We start from the raw sequence: 23,713 nt of genomic DNA on the forward strand, positions 1-23,713 counted from the left end.
TACAAAATTCTAGTAATTTTACCAAATTCCTTATTATTCCCTCCTGATTCTTGGAATTTTCCAACATCCAACCTGGATTTCTGCAAAACCTGAACATTTTCAAATGTGCCTGAACTGTTCACCCCCTACTTACAGCTCCGTTCATGCATGGTTTGAGTTCCTTCTTCCCCCTTCCCCTGTCCTCCTCTTTCTCCCCTCCTCCTCCCCTATCCTTCCCTCCTATTCTACCCTCCTCCTCCCCTATTTTCCCCTCGTCCTCCCCTATCTTCCCATCCTCCTCCCCTATCTTCCCCTATCCTCCCCTCCTCCTCCCCTCTCCCTCCCCCTCTCTAGCCTTACAGCTCCATCCTCCTCCCCTATCCTTCCCTCCTATTCTACCCTCCTCCTCCCCTATCTTCCCCTCGTCCTCTCCTATCTTCCCCTCCTCCTCCCATATCTTCCCCTATCCTCCCCTCCTCCTCCCTTCTCCCTCCCCCTCTCCCTCTCCAGCCTTAAAGCTCCATCCTCCTCCCCTATCCTCCCCTCATCCTCCTCCTATCCTCCCCTCCCCTCCTCCTTCTATCATCCCCTCCCCTTCTCCTCCTCCTCCCCTATCCTCCTCCCCCCTCCTTACAGCTACATCCTCCTCCCCTATCCTCCCCTCCCCTCCTCCTTCTATCCTCCCCTATCCTCCTCCTCCCCTCCTCCTCCTTCTCCCCTATCCTCCCCTCCTCTCCTCCTCCTATCCTCCCCTCCCCTCCTCGTCCTCCTCCCCTATCCTCCCCTCCCCTCCTCCTCCCCTCCTCCCCCCCCCCTACTTACAGCTCCATCCATGCAGGGTTTGAGTTCCTTCCAGAAGGTCTGCATGTGTCCCAGGTCACTGAGCTTGTTGAGAGGGATGGAAACCTCCCCGATGGGGTCATTGCGACTGAACCGGTCAAAGTCCAACACCTGCAGGTACAGAGTCCTCTCCCTCACTTTCTCGTATGGGAAACCTGGAGGGAGGGAAGGGGGAGAAAGGGGGAGAAGGAGAGAGGGGGAGAGGGGAGGGAGAGAGAGAGAGCGAAACAGACACAGAGAAATTGTTAAAAAGAATCAGACCTTTTTTCAATTTTCGCCTGAAATTACATTCCCAACTCTAACTGCCTGTAGCTCAGGACCTGAAGCAAGGATATGCATATTCTTGATACCATTTGAAAGGAAACACTTTGAAGTTTGTGGAAATGTGAAATTAATGTAGGAGAATATAAAACGTTATATCTAGTGAAAGATAATACAACAAAATCATTTCATCTTTGAAATGCAAGAGAAAGGCCACAGTGTATTATTGCAGTTTAGGCACACTTTAGATTTTGGCCACTAGATAGCAGCAGTGTATGTACAAAGTTGTACACTGATCCAATTAACCATTGCATTACTGTTCAAAATGTTGTATCAAGTCTGCCCAAATGTGCCTAATTGGTTTATTTATACATTTTCAAGTACATAACTGTGCACTCTCCTACAACAATATTATGTATTATTTCACTGTAATAGCTACTATAAATTGGATCAGACTAACCCTAACCCTAATCACATTAGCGCAATTTAGCTCAATCGTCCCACGGGGGACACACCCTATAGCCCTAACCCCATACTGAAACGATACCTAACCTTAACCTAACTCTCGTTCCAAAACCTTAACCTAAAAATTAAAGCTGCACTATCCAGAAATTGCTCCACCATTTCCTGGTTGATAAAATTCTACTAGTTTGCCTAATTTCAGTTTATGACAAAACAAGCAAGTATAGTGTAGACAATCATTGTACCATCCAAACCGCTGTGAAATATATAATAAAAGCTTGATCATAATCAAAAAATATTGTATTTTTAGCTGTTTGAAGCTGGTGTACAAAACTGAAAGTAAAATATATAAAGATGGAACTTAAGAACGGGAAGCATAGAAATAGCACACATAGACCAGATCTACCACTTCTTAAATCTATAACTATAAGATCTATAACTAATATTTCTAAGTGAATTTGGTCGGGTTCCCCAAAAAGTAACAACTTTAAACTTTGTTCCTAAACCTAACCTTAATCCTAAACGTAACCTAACCTTAACCTTAATCTAACCCTTGTTCCTAAACCTAACATTAACCTAACCCTTGTTCCTAAACCTAACCTTAATCCTAACCTTAACCTAACACTCTTTCTTAAACCTAACCTTAACCCCAACCCTTAACCTAACCCTCATTCCTAACCTTAACCCTAAACCTAACCCTAACCCTAGTTCCTAAACCTAACCATTATCCTAACCCTAGTGGCTAACCCGTAACTATAACCGCACCTTAACCTAACCCTCGTTCATTCCTAAACCTTAAAAACATACACTACCGTTCAAAAGTTTGGGGTCACTTAGAAATGCCCTTATTTTTTAGAAAATCAATTTTTTTGTCCATTAAAATAACATCAAATGTATCAGAAATACAGACATTGTTAATGTTGCAAATGAAAGGGCAGATTTTTTTATGGAATATCTACATAGGCGTACAGAGGCCCATTATCAGCAACCATCACTCCTGTGTTCCAATAGCACATTGTGTTAGCTAAACCAAGTTCATCATTTTAAAAAGCTAATTGATCATTAGAAAACCCTTTTGCAATTATGTTAGCGCAGCTGAAAACTGTTGTCCTAATTAAATAAGCAATACAACTGGCCTTCTTTAGACTAGTTGAGTATCTGGAGCATCAGCATTTGTGGATTTGATTACAGGCTCAAAATACCAGAAACAAAGAACTTTCTTCTGAAACTCGTCAGTCTATTCTTGTTCTGAGAAATTAAGGCAATTCCATGCCAGAAATTGCTAAGAAACTGAAGATCTCATACAACGCCCCTTCACAGAACAGTGCAAACTGGCTCTAACCACAGAATAGAAAGAGGAGTGGGAGGCACCGGTGCACAACTGAGTAAGAGGACGATGAGGGATGATGAGGGAAAAAATGAGGGAAAAAAAGAATTGAATCTATTTTAAGAATAAGGATGTAATGAAACACAACGTGGAAAAAGTCAAGGGGTCTGAATACTTTCCCAAGGCGCCGTATATAGGATGTAAACAGTATATACATATGAAGTGGGTAAAACGGTATGGGAACATTATTAAAGTGACCAATGTTCAATGACTACGAACCTAGGGCAACAGTCTTTGCGGTGCAGCACCGGCTAGTAACAGTGACTAAGTTCAGGGCACCTGTCGGAGCCTGGCTAGTGATGGCTCTTTAACGGTTTAATGCAGATCAAAGTTGTTTTTCAGTCTCTCGGTCCCAGATTTGATGCACTTGTACCAACCTCACCTTTTGGATTATAACGGGGTGAACAGGCTTTGGCTCGGGTGGCTGAGGTCCTTGAAGATCTTCTTGGCCTTCCTGTGACATCGGGTGCTGTATGTGTCCTGGAGGGCTGACAGTGTGCCCCCGGTGATGCGTTGAGCAGACTGCAACACCCTCTGGAGAGCCTTGCGGTTGTGGGCGGTGCAGTTGCTGTACCAGGCTGTGATGCAGCCCGACAGGATGCTTTCAATTGTGCATCTGTAAAAGTTTGTGAGGGCCTTAGGGGCCAAGCTGGATTTCTTCAGCCTCCTGAGGTTGGCCACTCGAATGGCTCAGCTAAAGTTACTGCATCTCAGTGCAAGAGGCATCACTGCAGTCCCTGGTTCATTTCCTGTATCACATTCGGCCGTGATTGGGAGACCCATAGGGTGGCGGGTTTGGGTGGGGTAGGAACAAGGCAGTTAACCCACTGTTCCAGTTAACTCCACTTGATTGAGATGCTGTGGCAGGACCTCAAGAGAGCGGTTCACACTAGACATCCCAAGAATATTGTGGAACTGAGACAGTTTTGTAAAGAGGAATGGTCCAAAATTCCTCCTGACGTTTGGTTGAGGTTATTGCTGCCAAAGGAGGGTCAACCTGTTATTAAATCCAAGGGTTGACATCCAACCTGCACTGTGAATGTTTACACGGTGTGTTCAATAAAGACATAAAAAATTATAATTGTTTGTGTGCTATTAGTTTAAGCAGACTGTCTATTGTTGTGACATATATCAGATAACATTTTATGACCAATTTATGCAGAAATCCAGGTCATTCTAAAGGGTTCACATACTTGTCTTCCCACTTTAAGTCTCATGTCTGAGACGTTGAATTGTGACTTCACTTTGTACACATACTGATGTTTTGCCTGTTTGATTGCCTTACTGAGGGCATAGCTGGACTGTTTGTATTCATCCATGCTCCCAGTCACCTTGCTGTGGTTAAATGCAGTGGTTCGGGCCTTCAGTTTTGCACGATCCACAGTTTTTGGATAAGTTCTAATCATCGCTGTAGGAACAACATCCTCTATACACTTCCTGATGAACCCAGTCACAGTGTGAACAACATCCTCTATCCACTTCCTGATGAACCCAGTTACAGTGGGAACAACATCCTCTATACACTTCCTGATGAACCCAGTCACAGTGGGAACAACATCCTCTATACACTTCCTGATGAACCTAGTCACTATAGGAACAACATCCTCTATCCACATCCTGATGAACCCAGTCACAGTGGGAACAACATCCTCTATCCACTTCCTGATGAACCCAGCCACAGTGGAAACAACATCCTCTATACACTTCCCGATGAACCCAGTCACAGTGGGAACAACATCCTCTATACACTTCCTGATGAACCCAGTCACTGTAGGAACAACACCCTCTATCCACTTCCTGATGAACCCAGTCACAGTGGGAACAACATCCTCTATCCACTTCCTGATGAACCCAGTCACAGTGGGAACAACATCCTCTATACACTTCCCGATGAACCCAGTCACAGTGGGAACAACATCCTCTATACACTTCCTGATGAACCCCGTCACTGAGTCAGTGTATACGTCAATGTTATTCTCAGAACATATTCGAGTCTAATCAAAACAATCTTGAAGCAGCCTCCCACTGCAACGCAGTGCTTAAGGCATCACTACAGACCCGGGTTCGATTTCTGGGTTAGGAGAGAGTTTGGCTGGACGGAATTTCCTTGTCCTATCTAGCTCTAGCGACTCCTTGTGGTGGGCCCTTTGCCTGAAAGCAGAAAGCTGACTTTGGTTGCCAGCTGGACAGTGTTTTCTCCGACACATTGGTGCGTCTTGCTTCCGGGTTAAGCGAGCAGTGTGTCAAGATGCAGTGCGGTTTGGCAGGGTCGTGTTTCCAAGGACGTATGGCTCTCAATCTTCAACTCTCCCGAGTCCGTAGGGGAGTTTCAGCGATGGGACAAGACTGTAACTACCAATTGGATATAGATTCTGATTAGTCAGACCTATATTGAACAGTCCTTACCACGGGTACTTACCGTTTCTTTGTCCAGGACCCAGTTGCATAGGGCGGGGATCAGACCCAGGGCCTCGAGCTTGATGATGAGCTTGGAGGGTGTTATGGTGTTTAAGGCTGCGCTATAGTCAATGAACAGCACTCTTACATAGGTATTCCTCTTGTCGAGATGGGATAGGGCAGTGTGATGGCGATTGCATTGTCTGTGGACCTATTGGGGCGGTAAGCAAATTGAAGTGGGTCTAGGGTGACAGGTAAGGTAGAGGTGATATGATCCTTGACTAGCCTCTCAAAGCACTTCATGATGACAGAAGTGACTACTATGAGGCGATAGTAATTTAATTCAGTTACCTTTGCCTTCTTGGGTACAGGAACAATGATGGCCATCTTGAAGCATGTGGGGACAGCAGACTAGGATAGTGAGAGATTGAATATGTTCGTAAACACACCAGACAGCTGGTCTGCACATGAGGAGGCGGCTATGGATGCCGTCTGGGCCGGCAGCCTTGCGTGGGTTAACACGCTTAAACGTCTTACTCACGTCGGCTGTGTTATTCTCAAAGTGGGCGAAGAAGGTGTTTAGTTGGTCCGGAAGCAAGACGTCAGTGTCCGCGACATGGTTGGTTTTCCCTTTGTAGTCTGTGATTGTCTGTAGACCCTGCCACATACGTCTTGTGTCTGAGCCGTTGAATTACGACTCCACTTGGTCTCTGATGTTTTGCCTTGCGGAGGGAATAACTACACTGTTTGTACTATGCCATATTCCCAGTCACCTTGCCTTGGTTAAATGCGATGGTTCGCGCTTTCAGTTTTGCGCAAATGCTGCCATCTATCCACGGTTTCTGGTTAGGGTACGTTTTAATAGTGACAGTGGGTACAACATCTCCATCTTCCGATTGGTCAGACCAGTGTTGAATTGTCCTTAGCATGGGTGCTTCCTATTTGAGTTTCTGCCTATAGGAAGGGAGGAGCAAGATGAAGTCATGTCAGATTTGCCAAAGGGAGGGCGGGGGAGGGCCTTGTAGGCATCCCGGAAGTTGGAGTAGCAGTGGTCGAGTGTTTTAGCAGCGCGAGTACTACAGTCAATGTGTTGATAAAACTTCGGTAGCGTTTTTCTCAAATGTTCTTTGTTAAAATTCCCAGCTACAATAAATGCAGCCTCAGGATATGTGGTTTCCAGTTTGCATAAAGTCCAGTGAAGTTCTTTTAAGGGCCGTCGTGGTTTCGGCTTGAGGGGGAATATACACGGCTGTGACTATAACTGAAGATAATTCTCTTGGGAGGTAATACGGTCGGCATTTGATTGTGAGGTATTCTAGGTCGGGGGTTCCTGTCTGTTATCACAATCACACCATGAGTAGTTAATCATGAAACACACCCCCACCCTTATTCCTGTCTACGATATGAACTCAGAACCCAACTGGCTGTAAGGACTCAGAAAGTATATCCTGAGAGAGCCAAGTTTCCGTGAAACAGTGTATGTTACAGTACCATTAGTGAGTAAAATACTCGGAATTGGATGTAGGTAATAATGTGAGAAATGTTCTAAGCAAATAATGTAAGTTGTAACACACAAAAAAAATCAAATACTGGCAAGTTGGCTAGGAGCTAGCGACAGGGCGACCATTTCTGTTGGTGCCATCATAACCCCCACCTTAACCTTACCCTCATTCCTAAACCTAACCCTAATCTTAACCTTACCCTCATTCCTAAATCTAATCTTAACCTAACCCTCATTCCTAAATCTAACCTTAACCTAACCCTCATTCCTAAACCAAACTTTAACCCAACCTTAACCTACCCCTAGTTCCTAAACCTAAATTTAACCTTTTTTCCTAAACCTAATCTTAACCTAAACCTCATTCCTAAACCTAACCTTAACCTAACCCCCATTCCTAAACCTAACCTTAACCTACCTCTCATTACTAAACCTAACCTTAACCTAACCCTCATTACTAAACCTAACCTTAACCTAACCCTCGTTCCTAAACCTAACCTTAACCTAACCCTCGTTCCTAAACCTAACCTTAACCTAATCCTCGTTCCTAAAGCTAACCTTAACCTAACCCTCAACCTTAATTCATTTCGACCCATATGACTATGGCTTCTGCCGAACGAGTGTACACTTCATAAAATATAGCAAATACATTGAGAAGAGCATTGAAAAAAATATTGAGAGCATTGAAGAGAGCATTGAGGAGAGCATTGAGAAGAGCATTGAGGAGAGCATTGAGAAGAGCATTGAAGAGAGCATTGAGAAGAGCATTGAGGGGAGCATTGAGGAGAGCATTGAGAAGAGCATTGAAGAGAGCATTGAGGAGAGCATTGAGAAGAGCATTGAGGAGAGCATTGAGGAGAGCATTGAGGAGAGCATTGAGGAGAACATTGAGGAGAGCATTGAGAAGAGCATTGAGAAGTGCATGTAAATCCCCATTGAGAAGAGCATTGAGGAGAGCACTGAGAAGAGCATTGAGGAGAGCATTGAGAAGAGCATTGAGAAGAGCATTGAGGAGAGCATTGAGGAGACAATTGAGAAGAGCATTGAGGAGAGCATGTATATCCCCATTGAGGAGAGCATTGAGAAGAGCATTGAGAAGAGCATTGAGGAGAGCATTGAGAAGAGCATTGAGAAGAGCATTGAGGAGAGCATTGAGGAGAGCATTGAGGAAGCATTGAGAAGAGCATTGAGGAGAGCATTGAGGAGAGTATTGAGGAGAGCATTGAGAAGAGCACTGAGTAGAGCATTGAGGAGAGCATTGAGGAGAGTATTGAGGAGAGCATTGAGGAGAGCATTGAGGAGACCATTGAGGAAAGCATTGAGGAGAGCATTGAAGAGAGCATCGAGGAGAGCATTGAGGAGAGCATTGAGGAGAGCATTGAGGAGAGCATTTAGGAGAGCATTGAGAAAAGCATTGAGGAGTGCATTGAGGAGAGCATGTAAATCCCCATTGAGAAGAGCACTGAGGAGAGCATTGAGAAGAGCATTGAGGAGAGCATTGAGGAAGCATTGAGAAGAGCATTGAGGAGAGCATTGAGGAGAGCATTGAGGAGAACATTGAGGAGAGCATTGAGAAGAGCATTGAGAAGAGCATGTAAATCCCCATTGAGAAGAGCATTGAGGAGAGCACTGAGAAGAGCATTGAGGAGAGCATTGAGAAGAGCATTGAGGAGAGCATTGATAAGAGCATTGAGGAGAGCATGTATATCCCCATTGAGGAGAGCATTGAGAAGAGCATTGAGAAGAGCATTGAGGAGAGCAGTGAGGAGAGCATTGAGAAGAGCATTGAGAAGAGCATTGAGAAGAGCATTGAGGAGAGCATTGAGAAGAGCATTGAGGAGAGCATTGAGGAGAGCATTGAGGAGGGCATTGAGAAGAGCATTGAGAAGAGCATTGGGGAGAGCATTGAGGAGAGCATTGAGGAGAGCATTGAGAAGAGCATTGAGAAGAGCATTGAGAAGGGCATTGAGGAGAGCATTGAGGAGAGCATTGAGAAGAGCATGTAAATGTACCTTCGAACAGGAAGGTCTCGTTCCAGTGAGGGTTGAGGTTCTTCCTCTTGATCTTGGTCTCCAGTTTGTGCTTCTTGTCAGGCAGCAGGTAGATTTTGACGAAGGGGTCAGAGGTCCCAGAGAAGTCCTTGGCTGGTAGCTCCTGGCCCTTCATAATAATAATTGTAACAACATATGCCATAAAAGTGACTGGCACTTTTATCCAACTTACAATTTTGCATGACATTTCGCAAAAGTGTCCTCAGCAGGAATCAAACGGATGATTCCGGCTTTACAACTGAGATACATAGAGCCACCGATACCTTTAGGATCTTGACGGTCAGAGTGGAGTCCTGGAAGCTGTAACCAACAGAGAACTGGATCCGTCCCAGCTTCTCACTGACAGCACCTTCACCATCGTCATCCTCTGATCCCGGGGACAGCTAATGGGGGGGAGAGGTGGAATTTAGATTTTTTTTTTTTTTTTTACAATTTAACACACATATTAAAAAAAGAACGTGATAGTAAAATCATGGAGGATTAACACCAGGAGCAGGGAGAGAAGGGTTTTAGGATTCAACTATATACTCAGGCATGCAGGCACGTGTACACACACCACCCTCCCACACACACAGCCCTTTGATGACTATAGACAGCGGGAGTGGAGAGTGGAGGTGATGGGAGCCAGCCTCTCCACCTTTCTCTTCTCTTCCCTTCTCCATCTCTCTCTTTCTCTCCCCCTCTACTTCTCCCTCTCTCTCTCTCTCTCTCTCTCTCTCTCTTCTCTCTCTCTCTCTCTCTCTCTCTCTCTCTCTCTCTCTCTCTCTCTCTCTCTCTCTCAGGAGCAAGTCATCAGGGTTGTGTTCCAAATAGAACCCTAGTTACTACATGGGCGTTTATCCAACTTACAACAAAAGTTGTCTTACCATGACCATGTCTCCGGTGAGAGAGTTGGCCAGATCGGTGACTGAGGAATGTCCGTCGGGGGGGTGGCCCTTGGGACTGTTGCATGGCTTGTTGCCCACGCCCCTGTAGAGAGAGAGGACAGGGTGACCACAGGGCTGAGCGCAGGAGCCAAGCAGGCGGTGGGAGTCTGACTGCAGCTAGACCAGACTCCACAGAGAGAGAGAGAGGTTCAGGGACGAGGTGACTTCTAAAACAAGCAGGCCCAGGGATTGAGTCAGGCCCAGGGATTGAGTCAGGCCCAGGGATTGAGTCAGGCCCAGGGATTGAGTCAGGCCCAGGGATTGAGTCAGGCCCAGGGATGGAGTCAGGCCCAGGGATGGAGTCAGGCCCAGGGATTGATTCAGGCCCAGGGATGGAGTCAGTCCCAGGGATTGATTCTGGCCCAGGGATGGATTCAGGCCCAGGGATTGAGTCTGGCCCAGGGATGGAGTCAGGCCCAGGGATGGATTCAGGCCCAGGGATTGAGTCAGGCTCAGGGATGGAGTCAGGCTCAGGGATGGAACGGGCCCAGCGATGGATTCAGGCCCAGGGTGTGTCAATACTGAATATTTAATGTAAGAGCCCTGTCTGGTTTTAAGATTGTTACTGTCTGGGATACACAGAGACGTTAGCTCCTACAAATCATACCCATGCAACTTAGTTTAATGGTGAAACCCCCTAACCCCCAATACACACAAAGGAGACAGACAAGTATAGTAACAAATAGAGACATGGAAAGTAACATAGACAGACATGTACAGGACCAGATGACATTGTAGTGTGTGTGTGTGTGTGTGTGTGTGTGTGTGTGTGTGTGTGCGTTGAACAGAGAGAGAGAGAATGTAGGGTTCTTCCAAGCCAGTATCCGCAGTGTAAACTACCACTTAGAGGCTTCTACTGCAGATCAACACCCTTCAGTTGCAACACATTCTGGGTCAAAAGCCTTAAAGAATATCATTATAAAATATCTACCGAACAACGGCAGGAAAATAAACATAAAAACATTTCAAACAAATGTACACAACAGGATAGGAGAGGAGGGGGAGAGAAAGAAATGATAGATGCTGCAGAGAAGACAGACGGGAGGTACGAAGAATGAAAGAAAGAACAAAGTATAAAGAAGTATAAACCAGATGAACATTCATCTGTATCAGAAGAGAATCAACAGCATTAATAGCATGAACAAAGGTTAAAGGTTACAGAACCAACAAACAGAAACCCAGGAGTGACATATCAACAAACAGCAGCACATTGGAGAAGAACTGAGCTGCAAGAAAGAAAGGAAGGAAAACGAAGGAAAGCAGAAAGGCTTTTGTCTGATAGGAAGAAGTCAGGAGGAAAGAAGAGGCTACAAGAGGGAGAAAGAGAAAGAGCAAAACAGAGATAAGATTAGTCACAGAAAGAAACAGAGACCAACAACAAGAGCTATTTAGAGAGAGTGAAACAGAGAGAGAGAAAGAGAGAGCAATCGAGAGAGAGAGGGAGAGATACAGAGAGAGCGCAACAGAGAGAGAGAGTAACAGAGAGAGAGATACAGAGAGAGCACAACAGAGAGAGAGCACAACAGAGAGAGAGCAACAGAGAGAGAGCAATTAAGAGAGAGAGAGATACAAAGAGATAAACGCAGAGAGAGAGAGAGAGAGAGAGAGAGAGAGAGAGAGAGAGAGAGAGAGAGAGAGAGATAGATAGATAGATAGATAGATAGATAGATAGATAGATAGATAGAGCATACACAAACATAATTTCACACAAAACACAAAAAGACAGGAGAGGAGAATCGTAAATCAAAAGGAAATCACACATTTAGAGTGTTACAGAAGATGGAGAAATGAATAATGGAATGATACCAATTGTGTATCAGTGGAGTACTTATATCCATTTTAATACTGACATATGATTGGTCCAGACCCAGGATGTATAACACTCTAAAGGTGGGGCATGTGGAGGCGGGATCATAGCGTTCAGCACAACAGAACAGTGCGCAATGTTTAATTAAATGAAAAAGGTACTGTCCTGAACGACCAGTTGAATGACGGTGTGATTATAGTGGCCCAGATGGAGATTGAGTATGGTGAGTGCTGCTCAGGTAATTTCAAACATTCATATTGATCACGTACCACAAAGGCTGTTGTAGAACGGTGAGCACTGTTTTGGGGAAACGGGTCGTTGAGGACAAACCGTCACGCAACGAACCAAAAGTTTAATCGAACTGAACGCACCCCAGATCTGGCATTGGTGACGTGCATATATCATTTACCATATATCATATGCCATATATGATATACCATATATCATATATCATATGTACACAGGTGTCACTCTGGTACCTCTTAGAGAGTGAGGGCAATGCCTTGGGACAGGAAGGATACAAGCAACGACCCCAAAAACGGTCTGTCTGTCTGTCCAGAATTCTGTTCACCTACAATTCTGAGGATGTTCATTTAAAGGTGTATTGAACTGTAGGTTTTGTGTAATTTGAAGAAGACACAGACAGAAGTAGGTCTCAAAAATACTGACATAGAGGCAGATGGACAGACAAGCAGACAGAGAGATAGCCAGGCAGACGGACAAACAAGCAGACAGACACTTGGACCAGCGACAGAAACAGAGAGAGAGAGGAGGGGAGGAGGAGGTGTGTCAACTGTTTAACTTCACTAAGGTAGGGGGCACTATTTTCACCTCCGGATGAAAAGCATGCCCAAAGTAAACTGCCTGCTACTCAGGCCCAGAAGCTAGGATATGCATATAATTGGTAGATTTGGATAGCGAACACTCTAACGTTTCCAAAACTGTTAAAATAATGTCTGTGAGTATAACAGAAGTGATTTGGCAGGTGAAAACCTGAGAAAAATCCATCCAGGAAGTGGGATTTTTTTTATGTTTGTAGTTTTCTATTGAATGCAATTACAGTATGCATTGATTTAGGACTCAAATTGCACTTCCTATGGCTTCCACTAGATGTCAACAGTCTTTAGAAATTGTTTCAGGCTTTTATTCTGAAAAATGAGGGAGTAAGACCAGTCTGAATGATTGGACCCTACAGTGTCCCAGAGGTTTTTCATGCGCGAGACCGAGAACACGCCTTACTTGTTTACCTTTTATATTGACAACGTTATTGTCCGGTTGAAATATTATTGTTTATTTAGGCTAAAAACAACCTGAGGATTGATTATAAACATCGTTTGAAATGTTTCTACGAACTTTACGGATACTATTTGGATTTTTCGTCTGCCTGTTGTTTGAGCCTGTGGATCACTGAACAAAACGCGCGAACAAAACTGAGGTTTTTGGATATAAAGAGGGACTTTATCGAACAAAACCAACATTTAGTGAGTAAATGGGAGTCTTTTGAGTGCAACCATATGAAGATCATCAAAGGTAAGTGATTAGTTTTATCGCTATTTGTGACTTGTGTAACTCCTCTACTTGGCTGGTAACTGTTTGTAATGATTTGTTGCTGGGCGATGTTCTCAGATAATCGCATGGTCTGCGTTCACCATAAAGCCTTTTTGAAATCTGATACTGTGGTTGGATTGACAAGAAGTTAATCTTTAAACCGATGTATAACTGTCCTGCCCTGACCTTAGTTATCTTTGTTTTCTTTATTATTTTGGTTAGGTCAGGGTTTGACGAGGGTGGAATGTGTGTTTCATCTTGTCTAGGGTTTTTGTACATCTATGTTTTTTTGTTGTATGTCTAGGTTTATATAGGTCTATGGTGGCCTGAATTGGTTCCCAATCAGAGGCAGCTGTTTATCGTTGTTTCTGATTGGGGATCCTATTTAGGTTGCCATTTTCCATTTTGGTTTTGTGTGTTATTGTCTATGTATAGTTGCATGTCAGCACTCGTGTTTATAGCTTCACGTTCATTTGGTATTTTGTTAGTTTGTTTAGTGGTCTTCGTTTAAATAAAGAAGAATGTATTCATCTCACACTGTGCCTTGGTCTCCTCGTTATGATGAACGTGACAATAACACTTGTATGTTTTATAAGAAGAGGGGAGGAGAGTAGGAGGAGAGGAGAGATGGAGGGGAGGAGAGGTGGGGAGGAGAGTAGGAGGAAAGGTGGGGAGGAGAGTAGGAGGAAAGGTGGGGAGGAGAGGAGGAGAGGTGGAGGGGAGCAGAGTAGGAGGAGAGGAGAGATGGAGGTGAGGAGAGGAGGAGAGGTGGAGGGGAGCAGAGTAGGAGGAGAGGAGAGGAGGGGAGGAGAAGTGAGTAGGAGGAGAGGAGGGGAGGTGAGGAGAGGAGGGGGGAGAGGAGAAGAGTAGGAGGAGAGGAGGGGAGGGGAGGAGAGTAGGAGGAGAGGAGGGGAGGTGAGGAGAGGAGGGGGGGAGAGGAGAAGAGTAGGAGGAGAGGAGGGGAGGAGGAGAGGAGGGGGGGAGAGGAGAAGAGTAGGAGGAGAGGAGGGGAGGAGGAGAGGAGGAGAGGTGAGGAAAATACTTTGTGTAACCTCAGGTCAGAGAATGAATTAATGAACTCATGGGGAGAGACTCAAGGGCCAGATTCTAGCTGCTCCTTCCTCCTCTTCCTCGTCTTCCTCACCTCTATCGATAGAGAGTGAGAGTCTTCAGTGATTTATTCTCCTTCATGCGTCATCCAAGAGGCAGTCATGATGCATTCTCAGGTGTACAGGTTGATGGAAGATTGGTGTGGTGATGAAGGTGGAGCTCTGCCTACAGCCGCGCTCTACAACATCTGACCGGGCTGACAGACGCCTCCAGACTGACTGATTCCTCCAGACTGACTGATGCCTACAGGCTGACTGATTCCTCCAGGCTGACTGATTCATCCAGGCTGACTGATGCCTCCAGGCTGACTGATTCCTCCAGGCTGACTGATTCCTCCAGACTGACTGATGCCTCCAGGTTGACTGATTCCTCCAGGCTGACTTATTCCTCCAGGCTGACTGATTCCTACAGACTGACTGATGCCTCCAGGCTGACTGATTCCTCCAGACTGACTGATGCCTCCAGGCTGACTGATTCCTCCAGGCTGACTGATGTTAGGATCTGTGAAGGTGAGCTAGATGACGCATCAGGACAGAGCATTCTCAGGTTCAGGTGAAAAGCTGAGCAATAGTAATAATAGCAATAATAGCAATAACCTACCAGCTTTGCTCCTGCTCTACAATCCCTCTGGGGTAAAGTTTACCACCAAAGGTGGTCCAGGATCAGCTTCCCCTCCCCCAATCCTAAACTTAAACATTAGTGGGGAAAATACACAAAACTGCCCCGAGAGCAGCAGCAAGGGACAATGTCACTGTACTCCCTCTACATCCAGCCTGATGTACAACACCAGACTTGACAGGCAGAGTGATGCCTACAGGCTGATTGATGTTAGGGGTTACTGGGGCTCAGAAAGGTGGAGGAGAGGGAATGTGTAGAACAGGAAGCAGAGAGCTGTCTCTAGATGTTCTTCCTCTAGGGGATGTGTAGAACAGGAAGCAGAGAGCTGTCTCTAGATGTTCTTCCTCTAGGGAATGTGTAGAACAGGAAGCAGAGCGCTGTCTCTAGATGTTCTTCCTCTAGGGGATGTGCAGAACAGGAAGCAGAGAGCTGTCTCTAGATGTTCTTCCTCTAGGGGATGTGCAGAACAGGAAGCAGAGAGCTGTCTCTAGATGTTCTTCCTCTAGGGGATGTGTAGAACAGGAAGCAGAGAGCTCTCTAGATGTTCTTCCTCTAGTTCATTAGCACTGGCTCCACACATGCAGTTTATTGAATGCGACAACTGATGTTGTAAAAAGGGCTCTATCAATACCTTTGATTGATTGATTGATTGACTGAATGAACATTAATGGATAATGGATAGAGCACACCTCCTCCAACTATGAGAAGGACTTTAGAAATGGTGCTCTGTCTAGAAAGGATTGTGTTGGATCAGTACCAATTTTTTTTTCTCCACAATTCCACCAAAGAACAGTAAAACATGACTATGCAGATTTTTATCTAAAGCTTTTCTGTTCAAATTATAGCTGATCATCTGACAATATGGTTGGCTGTTATTTCTGTTATTTTTCTCCTTTGACTGTTGTTCCCCCTGCCAAAGCTTTCGGTCTTCCGAGGAGAACACAACATCAACCACGAGGGAGATGATATCAGGGGAGGCTCTAAATGTGGTTGTTGCCAGGGCTGCAGTAGTCGATGGTAACCATGAGGAGGCAGAGTGAACAAAAGTTCTGATAGGACCGTCAGCTGCTCCCACAGCGCAAGCCACAGAAAGTAGGGCGGTTGGCATAGCAACGGCTCTAGAAACACAGGCCATTTATGGTTGAGGGAGAGGTGGGAGAGAAGGAGAAGGGTAAAGGCAGGTAGAAACATTGAGAACAATCAACCAAATAAGAGGAAGATACATGACAGGTATAAGCCTTGCAGGGATACAGGAGCACACACACAGGGGGACATGGAGGGAGCAGGCGGCGGGGGAGGGGGGGGGGGGGTGGCTTGACCTGTGATACTATCCTGTGTTTTACCTGAACCAGCGAGAGAGAGGGACAGTAGCTCCAAGACAGAGGGGAAGAGGGGGAAAAGAGAGACTCCTCTAGGCTGAGGAAAGACATGAGAAACACAGCCATCCATCCCTCCATCCAGTCATCCCTCCATCCCTCCATCCTGCCATCCAGCCATCCCTCCATCCTCCCTCTACCCAGTCATCCCTCCATCCAGCCATCCATCCCTCCATCCAGTCATCCCTCCATCCAGTCATCCCTCCATCCAGCCATCCATCCCTCCATCATGCCTCCATCCAGTCATCCTTCCATCCAGCTATCCCTCCATCTAGCCATCCCTCCATCCTGCCATCCATCCATCCCTCCATCCATCCAGCCATCCCTCCCTCCATCCAGCCATCCCTCCATCCTGCCATCCATCCCTCCATCCTTCCCTCCATCCAGCCATCCCTCCATCCTGCCATCCATCCCTCCATCCTTCCCTCCATCCAGCCATCCCTCCATCCTGCCATCCATCCCTCCATCCATCCATCCCTCCCTCCATCCCTCCATCCAGCCATCCATCCCTGCAGCCATCCCTCCCTCCACCCAGTCATCCCTCCACCCAGCCATCCCTCCATCCTGCCATCCAGTCATCCCTCCATCCCTCCAATCCTCCATCCAGCCATCCCTCCAATCCTCCACCCAGCCATAGCTCCATCCCCCCCAAACACACATGATCAGGAACACACACGGAGGCACACACACTCACATACACACACAGTCTTGTTTAACTAACCCTGTGGGGACACACAATTGATTCCCATTCAAAATCATATTTTCCTTAAACCCTAACCCTAACTCCTAACCCTGAATAACATAAATACATAAATAATTAATAATTTATTTGACTAGGCAAGTCAGTTAACGACAAATTCTAATTTACAATGAAGGCCTACCCTGGCCAAACCCGGACGACGCTGGGCCAATTGTTAATTCTAACCTTAAACCTAAACCCCCTAAGAATATAATATTTTCTTGTGGGGACTAATTTTAGTTTGTTTACTATTTTTGTGGGGCCTTCTGGTCCCTAGCTATCTATCTCCTCTAGTCATTATAACCCCTGCTAGCTAGCTATCTATCTCAACCATTCATTATAACCCCTGCTAGCTAGCTATCTATCTCAACCATTCATTATAACCCCTGCTAGCTAGCTATCTATCTCAACCATTCATTATAACCCCTGCTAGCTAGCTATCTATCTCAACCATTCATTATAACCCCTGCTAGCTAGCTATCTATCTCAACCATTCATTATAACCCCTGCTAGCTAGCTAGCTACAGTGCCTTGCGAAAGTATTCGGCCCCCTTGAACTTTGCGACCTTTTGCCCAATTAAGGCTTCAAACATAAAGATATAAAACTGTATTTTTTTGTGAAGAATCAACAACAAGTGGGACACAATCATGAAGTCGAACGACATTTATTGGATATTTCAAAAATTTTTAACAAATCAAAAAGTGATAAATTGGGCGTGCAAAATTATTCAGCCCCTTTACTTTCAGTGCAGCAAACTCTCTCCAGAAGTTCAGTGAGGATCTCTGAATGATCCAATGTTGACCTAAATGACTAATGATGATAAATACAATCCACCTGTGTGTAATCAAGTCTCCGTATAAATGCACCTGCACTGTGATAGTCTCAGAGGTCCGTTAAAAGCGCATGAAGAACAAGGAACACACCAGGCAGGTCCGAGATACTGTTGTGAAGAAGTTTAAAGCCGGATTTGGATACAAAAAGATTTCCCAAGCTTTAAACATCCCAAGGAGCACTGTGCAAGCGATAATATTGAAATAGAAGGAGTATCAGACCACTGCAAATCTACCAAGACCTGGCCGTCCCTCTAAACTTTCAGCTCATACAAGGAGAAGACTGATCAGAGATGCAGCCAAGAGGCCCATGATCACTCTGGATGAACTGCAGAGATCTACAGCTGAGGTGGGAGACTCTGTCCATAGGACAACAATCAGTCGTATATTGCACAAATCTGGCCTTTATGGAAGTGTGGCAAGAAGAAAGCCATTTCTTAAAGATATCCATAAAAAGTGTCGGTTAAAGTTTTCCACAAGCCACCTGGGAGACACACCAAACATGTGGAAGAAGGTGCTCTGGTCAGATGAAACCAAAATTGAACTTTTTGGCAACAATGCAAAACGTTATGTTTGGCGTAAAAGCAACACAGCTGAACACACCATCCCCACTGTCAAACATGGTGGTGGCAGCATCATGGTTTGGGCCTGCTTTTCTTCAGCAGGGACAGGGAAGATGGTTAAAATTGATGGGAAGATGGATGGAGCCAAATACAGGACCATTCTGGAAGAAAACCTGATGGAGTCTGCAAAAGACCTGAGACTGGGACGGAGATTTGTCTTCCAACAAGACAATGATCCAAAACATAAAGCAAAATCTACAATGGAATGGTTCAAAAATAAACATATCCAGGTGTTAGAATGGCCAAGTCAAAGTCCAGACCTGAATCCAATCAAGAATCTGTGGAAAGAACTGAAAACTGCTGTTCACAAATCCTCTCCATCCAACCTCACTGAGCTCGAGCTGTTTTGCAAGGAGGAATGGGAAAAAATGTCAGTCTCTCGATGTGCAAAACTGATAGAGACATACCCCAAGCGACTTACAGCTGTAATCGCAGCAAAAGGTGGCGCTACAAAGTATTAACTTAAGGGGGCTGAATAATTTTGCATGCCCAATTTTTCAGTTTTTGATTTGTTATATCGAAATATCGAATAAATGTCGTTCGACTTCATGATTGTGTCCCACTTGTTGTTGATTCTTCACAAAAAATACAGTTTTATATCTTTATGTTTGAAGCCTGAAATGTGGCAAAAGGTCGCAAAGTTCAAGGGGGCCGAATACTTTCGCAAGGCACTGTATCTATCTCCCCCATTCATTATAACCCCTGCTAGCTAGCTAGCTAGCTATATATCTCCTCCATTCATTATAGCCCCTGCTAACTAACTATCTCCTCTAGTCATTATAACCCCTGCTAGCTATCTATCTATCTCCTCTAGTCATTATAACCCCTGCTAGCTATCTATCTATCTCATCCATTCATTATAACCCCTGCTAGCTAGCTAGCTATCTAGCTCCTCTAGTCATTATAACCCCTGCTAGCTATCTATCTATCTTCTCCATTCATTATAACCCCTGCTAGCTATCTATCTATCTCATCCATTCATTATAACCCCTGCTAGCTATCTATCTATCTATCTCCTCTAGTCATTATTACCCCTGCTATCTATCTATCTATCTCATCCATTCATTATAACCCCTGCTAGCTATCTATCTATCTCCTCCATTCATTATAACCCCTGCTAGCTAGCTATCTATCTCCTCTAGTCATTATAACCCCTGCTAGCGATCTATCTATCTTCTCCATTCATTATAACCCCTGCTAGCTATCTATCTATCTCCTCCATTCATTATAACCCCTGCTAGCTATCTATCTATCTCCTCCATTCATTATAACCCCTGCTAGCTATCTATCTATCTTCTCCATTCATTATAACCCCTGCTAGCTATCTATCTATCTCCTCCATTCATTATAACCACTGCTAGCTATCTATCTATCTCCTCTAGTCAGTATAACCCCTGCTATCTATCTATCTCCTCCATTCATTATAACCCCTGCTAGCTAGCTATCTATCTCCTCTAGTCATTATAACCCCTGCTAGCTATCTATCTATCTCATCCATTCATTATAACCCCTGCTAGCTAGCTAGCTATCTAGCTCCTCTAGTCATTATAACCCCTGCTAGCTATCTATCTATCTTCTCCATTCATTATAACCCCTGCTAGCTATCTATCTATCTCATCCATTCATTATAACCCCTGCTAGCTATCTATCTATCTATCTCCTCTAGTCATTATTACCCCTGCTATCTATCTATCTATCTTCTCCATTCATTATAACCCCTGCTAGCTATCTATCTATCTCCTCCATTCATTATAACCCCTGCTAGCTAGCTATCTATCTCCTCTAGTCATTATAACCCCTGCTAGCGATCTATCTATCTTCTCCATTCATTATAACCCCTGCTAGCTATCTATCTATCTCCTCCATTCATTATAACCCCTGCTAGCTATCTATCTATCTCCTCCATTCATTATAACCCCTGCTAGCTATCTATCTATCTTCTCCATTCATTATAACCCCTGCTAGCTATCTATCTATCTCCTCCATTCATTATAACCACTGCTAGCTATCTATCTATCTCCTCTAGTCAGTATAACCCCTGCTATCTATCTATCTATCTCCTCCATTCATTATAACCCCTGCTAGCTAGCTATCTATCTCCTCTAGTCAGTATAACCCCTGCTATCTATCTATCTATCTCCTCCATTCATTATAACCCCTGCTAGCTAGCTATCTATCTCCTCTAGTCATTATAACCCCTGCTAGCTATCTATCTATCTTCTCCATTCATTATAACCCCTGCTAGCTATCTATCTATCTCCTCCATTCATTATAACCCCTGCTAGCTAGCTATCTATCTCCTCTAGTCATTATAACCCCTGCTAGCTATCTATCTATCTTCTCCATTCATTATAACCCCTGCTAGCTATCTATCTATCTTCTCCATTCATTATAACCCCTGCTAGCTATCTATCTATCTCCTCCATTCATTATACCATTGTGCCGACGAGATGCTGTACCCGACGGGGTAAGAAGAAACGACTACCAGAGGCAGAGGAGACCGTTCACACGGTCCCAGAACCCGCAGGACTGAGTGTTTTTAATTGATCAAACAAGATATTGAGCCCTGCCCATGTTTCCTTGCTTAATAAAGGGTTATATTTTGTGCCTACAACTCAGTGCAACGAATTCGATGTTAAGGTAGACATGTTTACGTTTTTTAGAAACATTCGTTTAAGGGAATATTTTAGCTCCCCTAAATCGTGATATTTCTATTGAACCAGTAGGTCGCTCACCTGCACATACTCCGACTCCTTTTAGAAGTAAGAATTATTTTATACCTCCAGCCAATCGCAGTCAGTCTATCGAGACATATTGCAGACTGGTTGAAAAATATGTTGTTCATCTCCTTAAGAACAAACAGGAGAACAAATCTTTCCATAATTTACCTCAGGATGAAAAACAAGCTTGGCTTGATTTACAATCCGATACTCCAGTCCTTACCTGCCCTGCTGAAAAGGGCGGGTCAGTTGTACAATCTGATACGTCAGTCCTTACCCACCCTGCTGATAAGGGTGGGTCGGTTGTACAGTCTGATACATCAGTCCTTACCCGCCCTGTTGATAAGGGTGGGTCGGTTGTACCATCCGATATGTCAGTCCTTACCCGCACTGCTGATGAGGGCAGGTCGGTTGTACTCATGGATAGGACAGTTTATGTAAATGAGTGCCATAGACAACTGCTTGACAACACCTTTTACCAGAAACTCAGAAGTGACACCACTGGCCAAGTTCAGAACAAGGTCTTTACTGTCCTAGATAGGTATTTAAGTTCTGGTCAGATCAGCAAGAAAGAACACAACTTTTTGGCTATTCAACACCCTAAAATTTATACTTTGCCGAAATTACACAAGAATGTTACAAAATTTCCAGGGCACCTATTGTAGGGGGCATTGATGCAGTAACAGTCCCTATTGTAGGGGGCATTGATGCAGTAACGGCCCCTATTGTAGGGGGCATTGATGCAGTAACGGCCCCTATTGTAGGGGGCATTGATGCAGTAACGGCCCCTATTGTAAAGGGCATTGATGCAGTAACGGCCCCTATTGTAGGGGGCATTGATGCAGTAACGGCACCTATTGTAGGGGGCATTGATGCAGTAACGGCCCCTATTGTAGGGGGCATTGATGCAGTAACGGCCCCTATTGTAGGGGGCATTGATGCAGTAACGGCACCTATTGTAGGGGGCATTGATGCAGTAACGGCCCCTATTGTAGGGGGCATTGATGCAGTAACGGCCCCTACTGTAGGGGCATTGATGCAGTAACAGCCCCTATTGTAGGGGGCATTGATGCAGTAACGGCCCCTATTGTAGGGGGCATTGATGCAGTAACGTCCCCTACTGTAGGGGCATTGATGCAGTAACGGCCCCTACTGTAGGGGCATTGATGCAGTAACGGCCCCTATTGTAAAGGGCATTGATGCAGTAACGGCCCCTATTGTAGGGGGCATTGATGCAGTAACGGCCCCTATTGTAGGGGGCATTGATGCAGTAACGGCCCCTACTGTAGGGGCATTGATGCAGTAACGGCCCCTATTGTAAAGGGCATTGATGCAGTAACGGCCCCTATTGTAGGGGGCATTGATGCAGTAACAGTCTTCTATCTACTTTTGTTGACTTTTTTTATTAGACCACCAGCAGTATGGTCTCAGAACCGCTCCCCTCCTTTGTAAAGGACACCAGCAGTATGGTCTCAGAACAGCTTCCCTCCTAGAGGACACCAGCAGTATGGTCTCAGAACAGCTACCCTCCTAAAGGACACCAGCAGTATGGTCTCAGAACAGCTCCCCTCCTAAAGGACACCAGCAGTATAGTCTCAGAACAGCTCCCCTCCTAAAGGACACCAGCAGTATGGTCTCAGAACAGCTCCTCTCCTTTGTAAAGGACACCAGCAGTATGGTCTCAGAACAGCTCCCATCCAAAAGGACACCAGCAGTATGGTCTCAGAACAGCTCCCCTCCTAAAGGACACCAGCAGTATGGTCTCAGAACAGCTCCCCTCCTAAAGGACACCAGCAGTATGGTCTCAGAACCGCTCCCCTCCTTTGTAAAGGACACCAGCAGTATGGTCTCAGAACAGCTTCCCTCCTAGAGGACACCAGCAGTATGGTCTCAGAACCGCTCCCCTCCTTTGTAAAGGACACCAGCAGTATGGTCTCAGAACAGCTTCCCTCCTAGAGGACACCAGCAGTATGGTCTCAGGACAGCTCCCCTCCGAAAGGACACCAGCAGTATGGTCTCAGAACAGCTCCCCTCCTAAAGGACACCAGCAGTATAGTCTCAGAACAGCTCCCCTCCTAAAGGACACCAGCAGTATGGTCTCAGAACAGCTCCTCTCCTTTGTAAAGGACACCAGCAGTATGGTCTCAGAACAGCTCCCATCCAAAAGGACACCAGCAGTATGGTCTCAGAACAGCTCCCCTCCTAAAGGACACCAGCAGTATGGTCTCAGAACAGCTCCCCTCCTAAAGGACACCAGCAGTATGGTCTCAGAACCGCTCCCCTCCTTTGTAAAGGACACCAGCAGTATGGTCTCAGAACAGCTTCCCTCCTAGAGGACACCAGCAGTATGGTCTCAGAACCGCTCCCCTCCTTTGTAAAGGACACCAGCAGTATGGTCTCAGAACAGCTTCCCTCCTAGAGGACACCAGCAGTATGGTCTCAGGACAGCTCCCCTCCTAAAGGACACCAGCAGTATGGTCTCAGGACAGCTCCCCTCCTAAAGGACACCAGCAGTATGGTCTCAGGACAGCTCCCCTCCT

General features: G+C 45.4%; 1 protein-coding gene across 1 annotated transcript in view; it reads right to left on the reverse strand.

Moving 5' to 3' along the window:
- LOC139405201 (synaptotagmin-7-like) overlaps positions 1-23,713 on the reverse strand; it is a 117,588-nt gene that overhangs the window by 14,140 nt on the left and 79,735 nt on the right. Inside the window, exons 4-7 of the mRNA XM_071147630.1 lie at positions 9,742-9,844; positions 9,139-9,258; positions 8,837-8,984; positions 802-974 (exon numbers count right to left, since the gene is read on the reverse strand). Of these exons, the coding sequence (XP_071003731.1) occupies positions 802-974; positions 8,837-8,984; positions 9,139-9,258; positions 9,742-9,844 (544 nt within the window). The remainder of the gene's footprint in view (positions 1-801; positions 975-8,836; positions 8,985-9,138; positions 9,259-9,741; positions 9,845-23,713) is intronic.

Source organism: Oncorhynchus clarkii, unplaced genomic scaffold (assembly GCF_045791955.1).
Source record: "Oncorhynchus clarkii lewisi isolate Uvic-CL-2024 unplaced genomic scaffold, UVic_Ocla_1.0 unplaced_contig_3503_pilon_pilon, whole genome shotgun sequence".
Taxonomy (NCBI): Eukaryota; Metazoa; Chordata; class Actinopteri; order Salmoniformes; family Salmonidae; genus Oncorhynchus; species Oncorhynchus clarkii.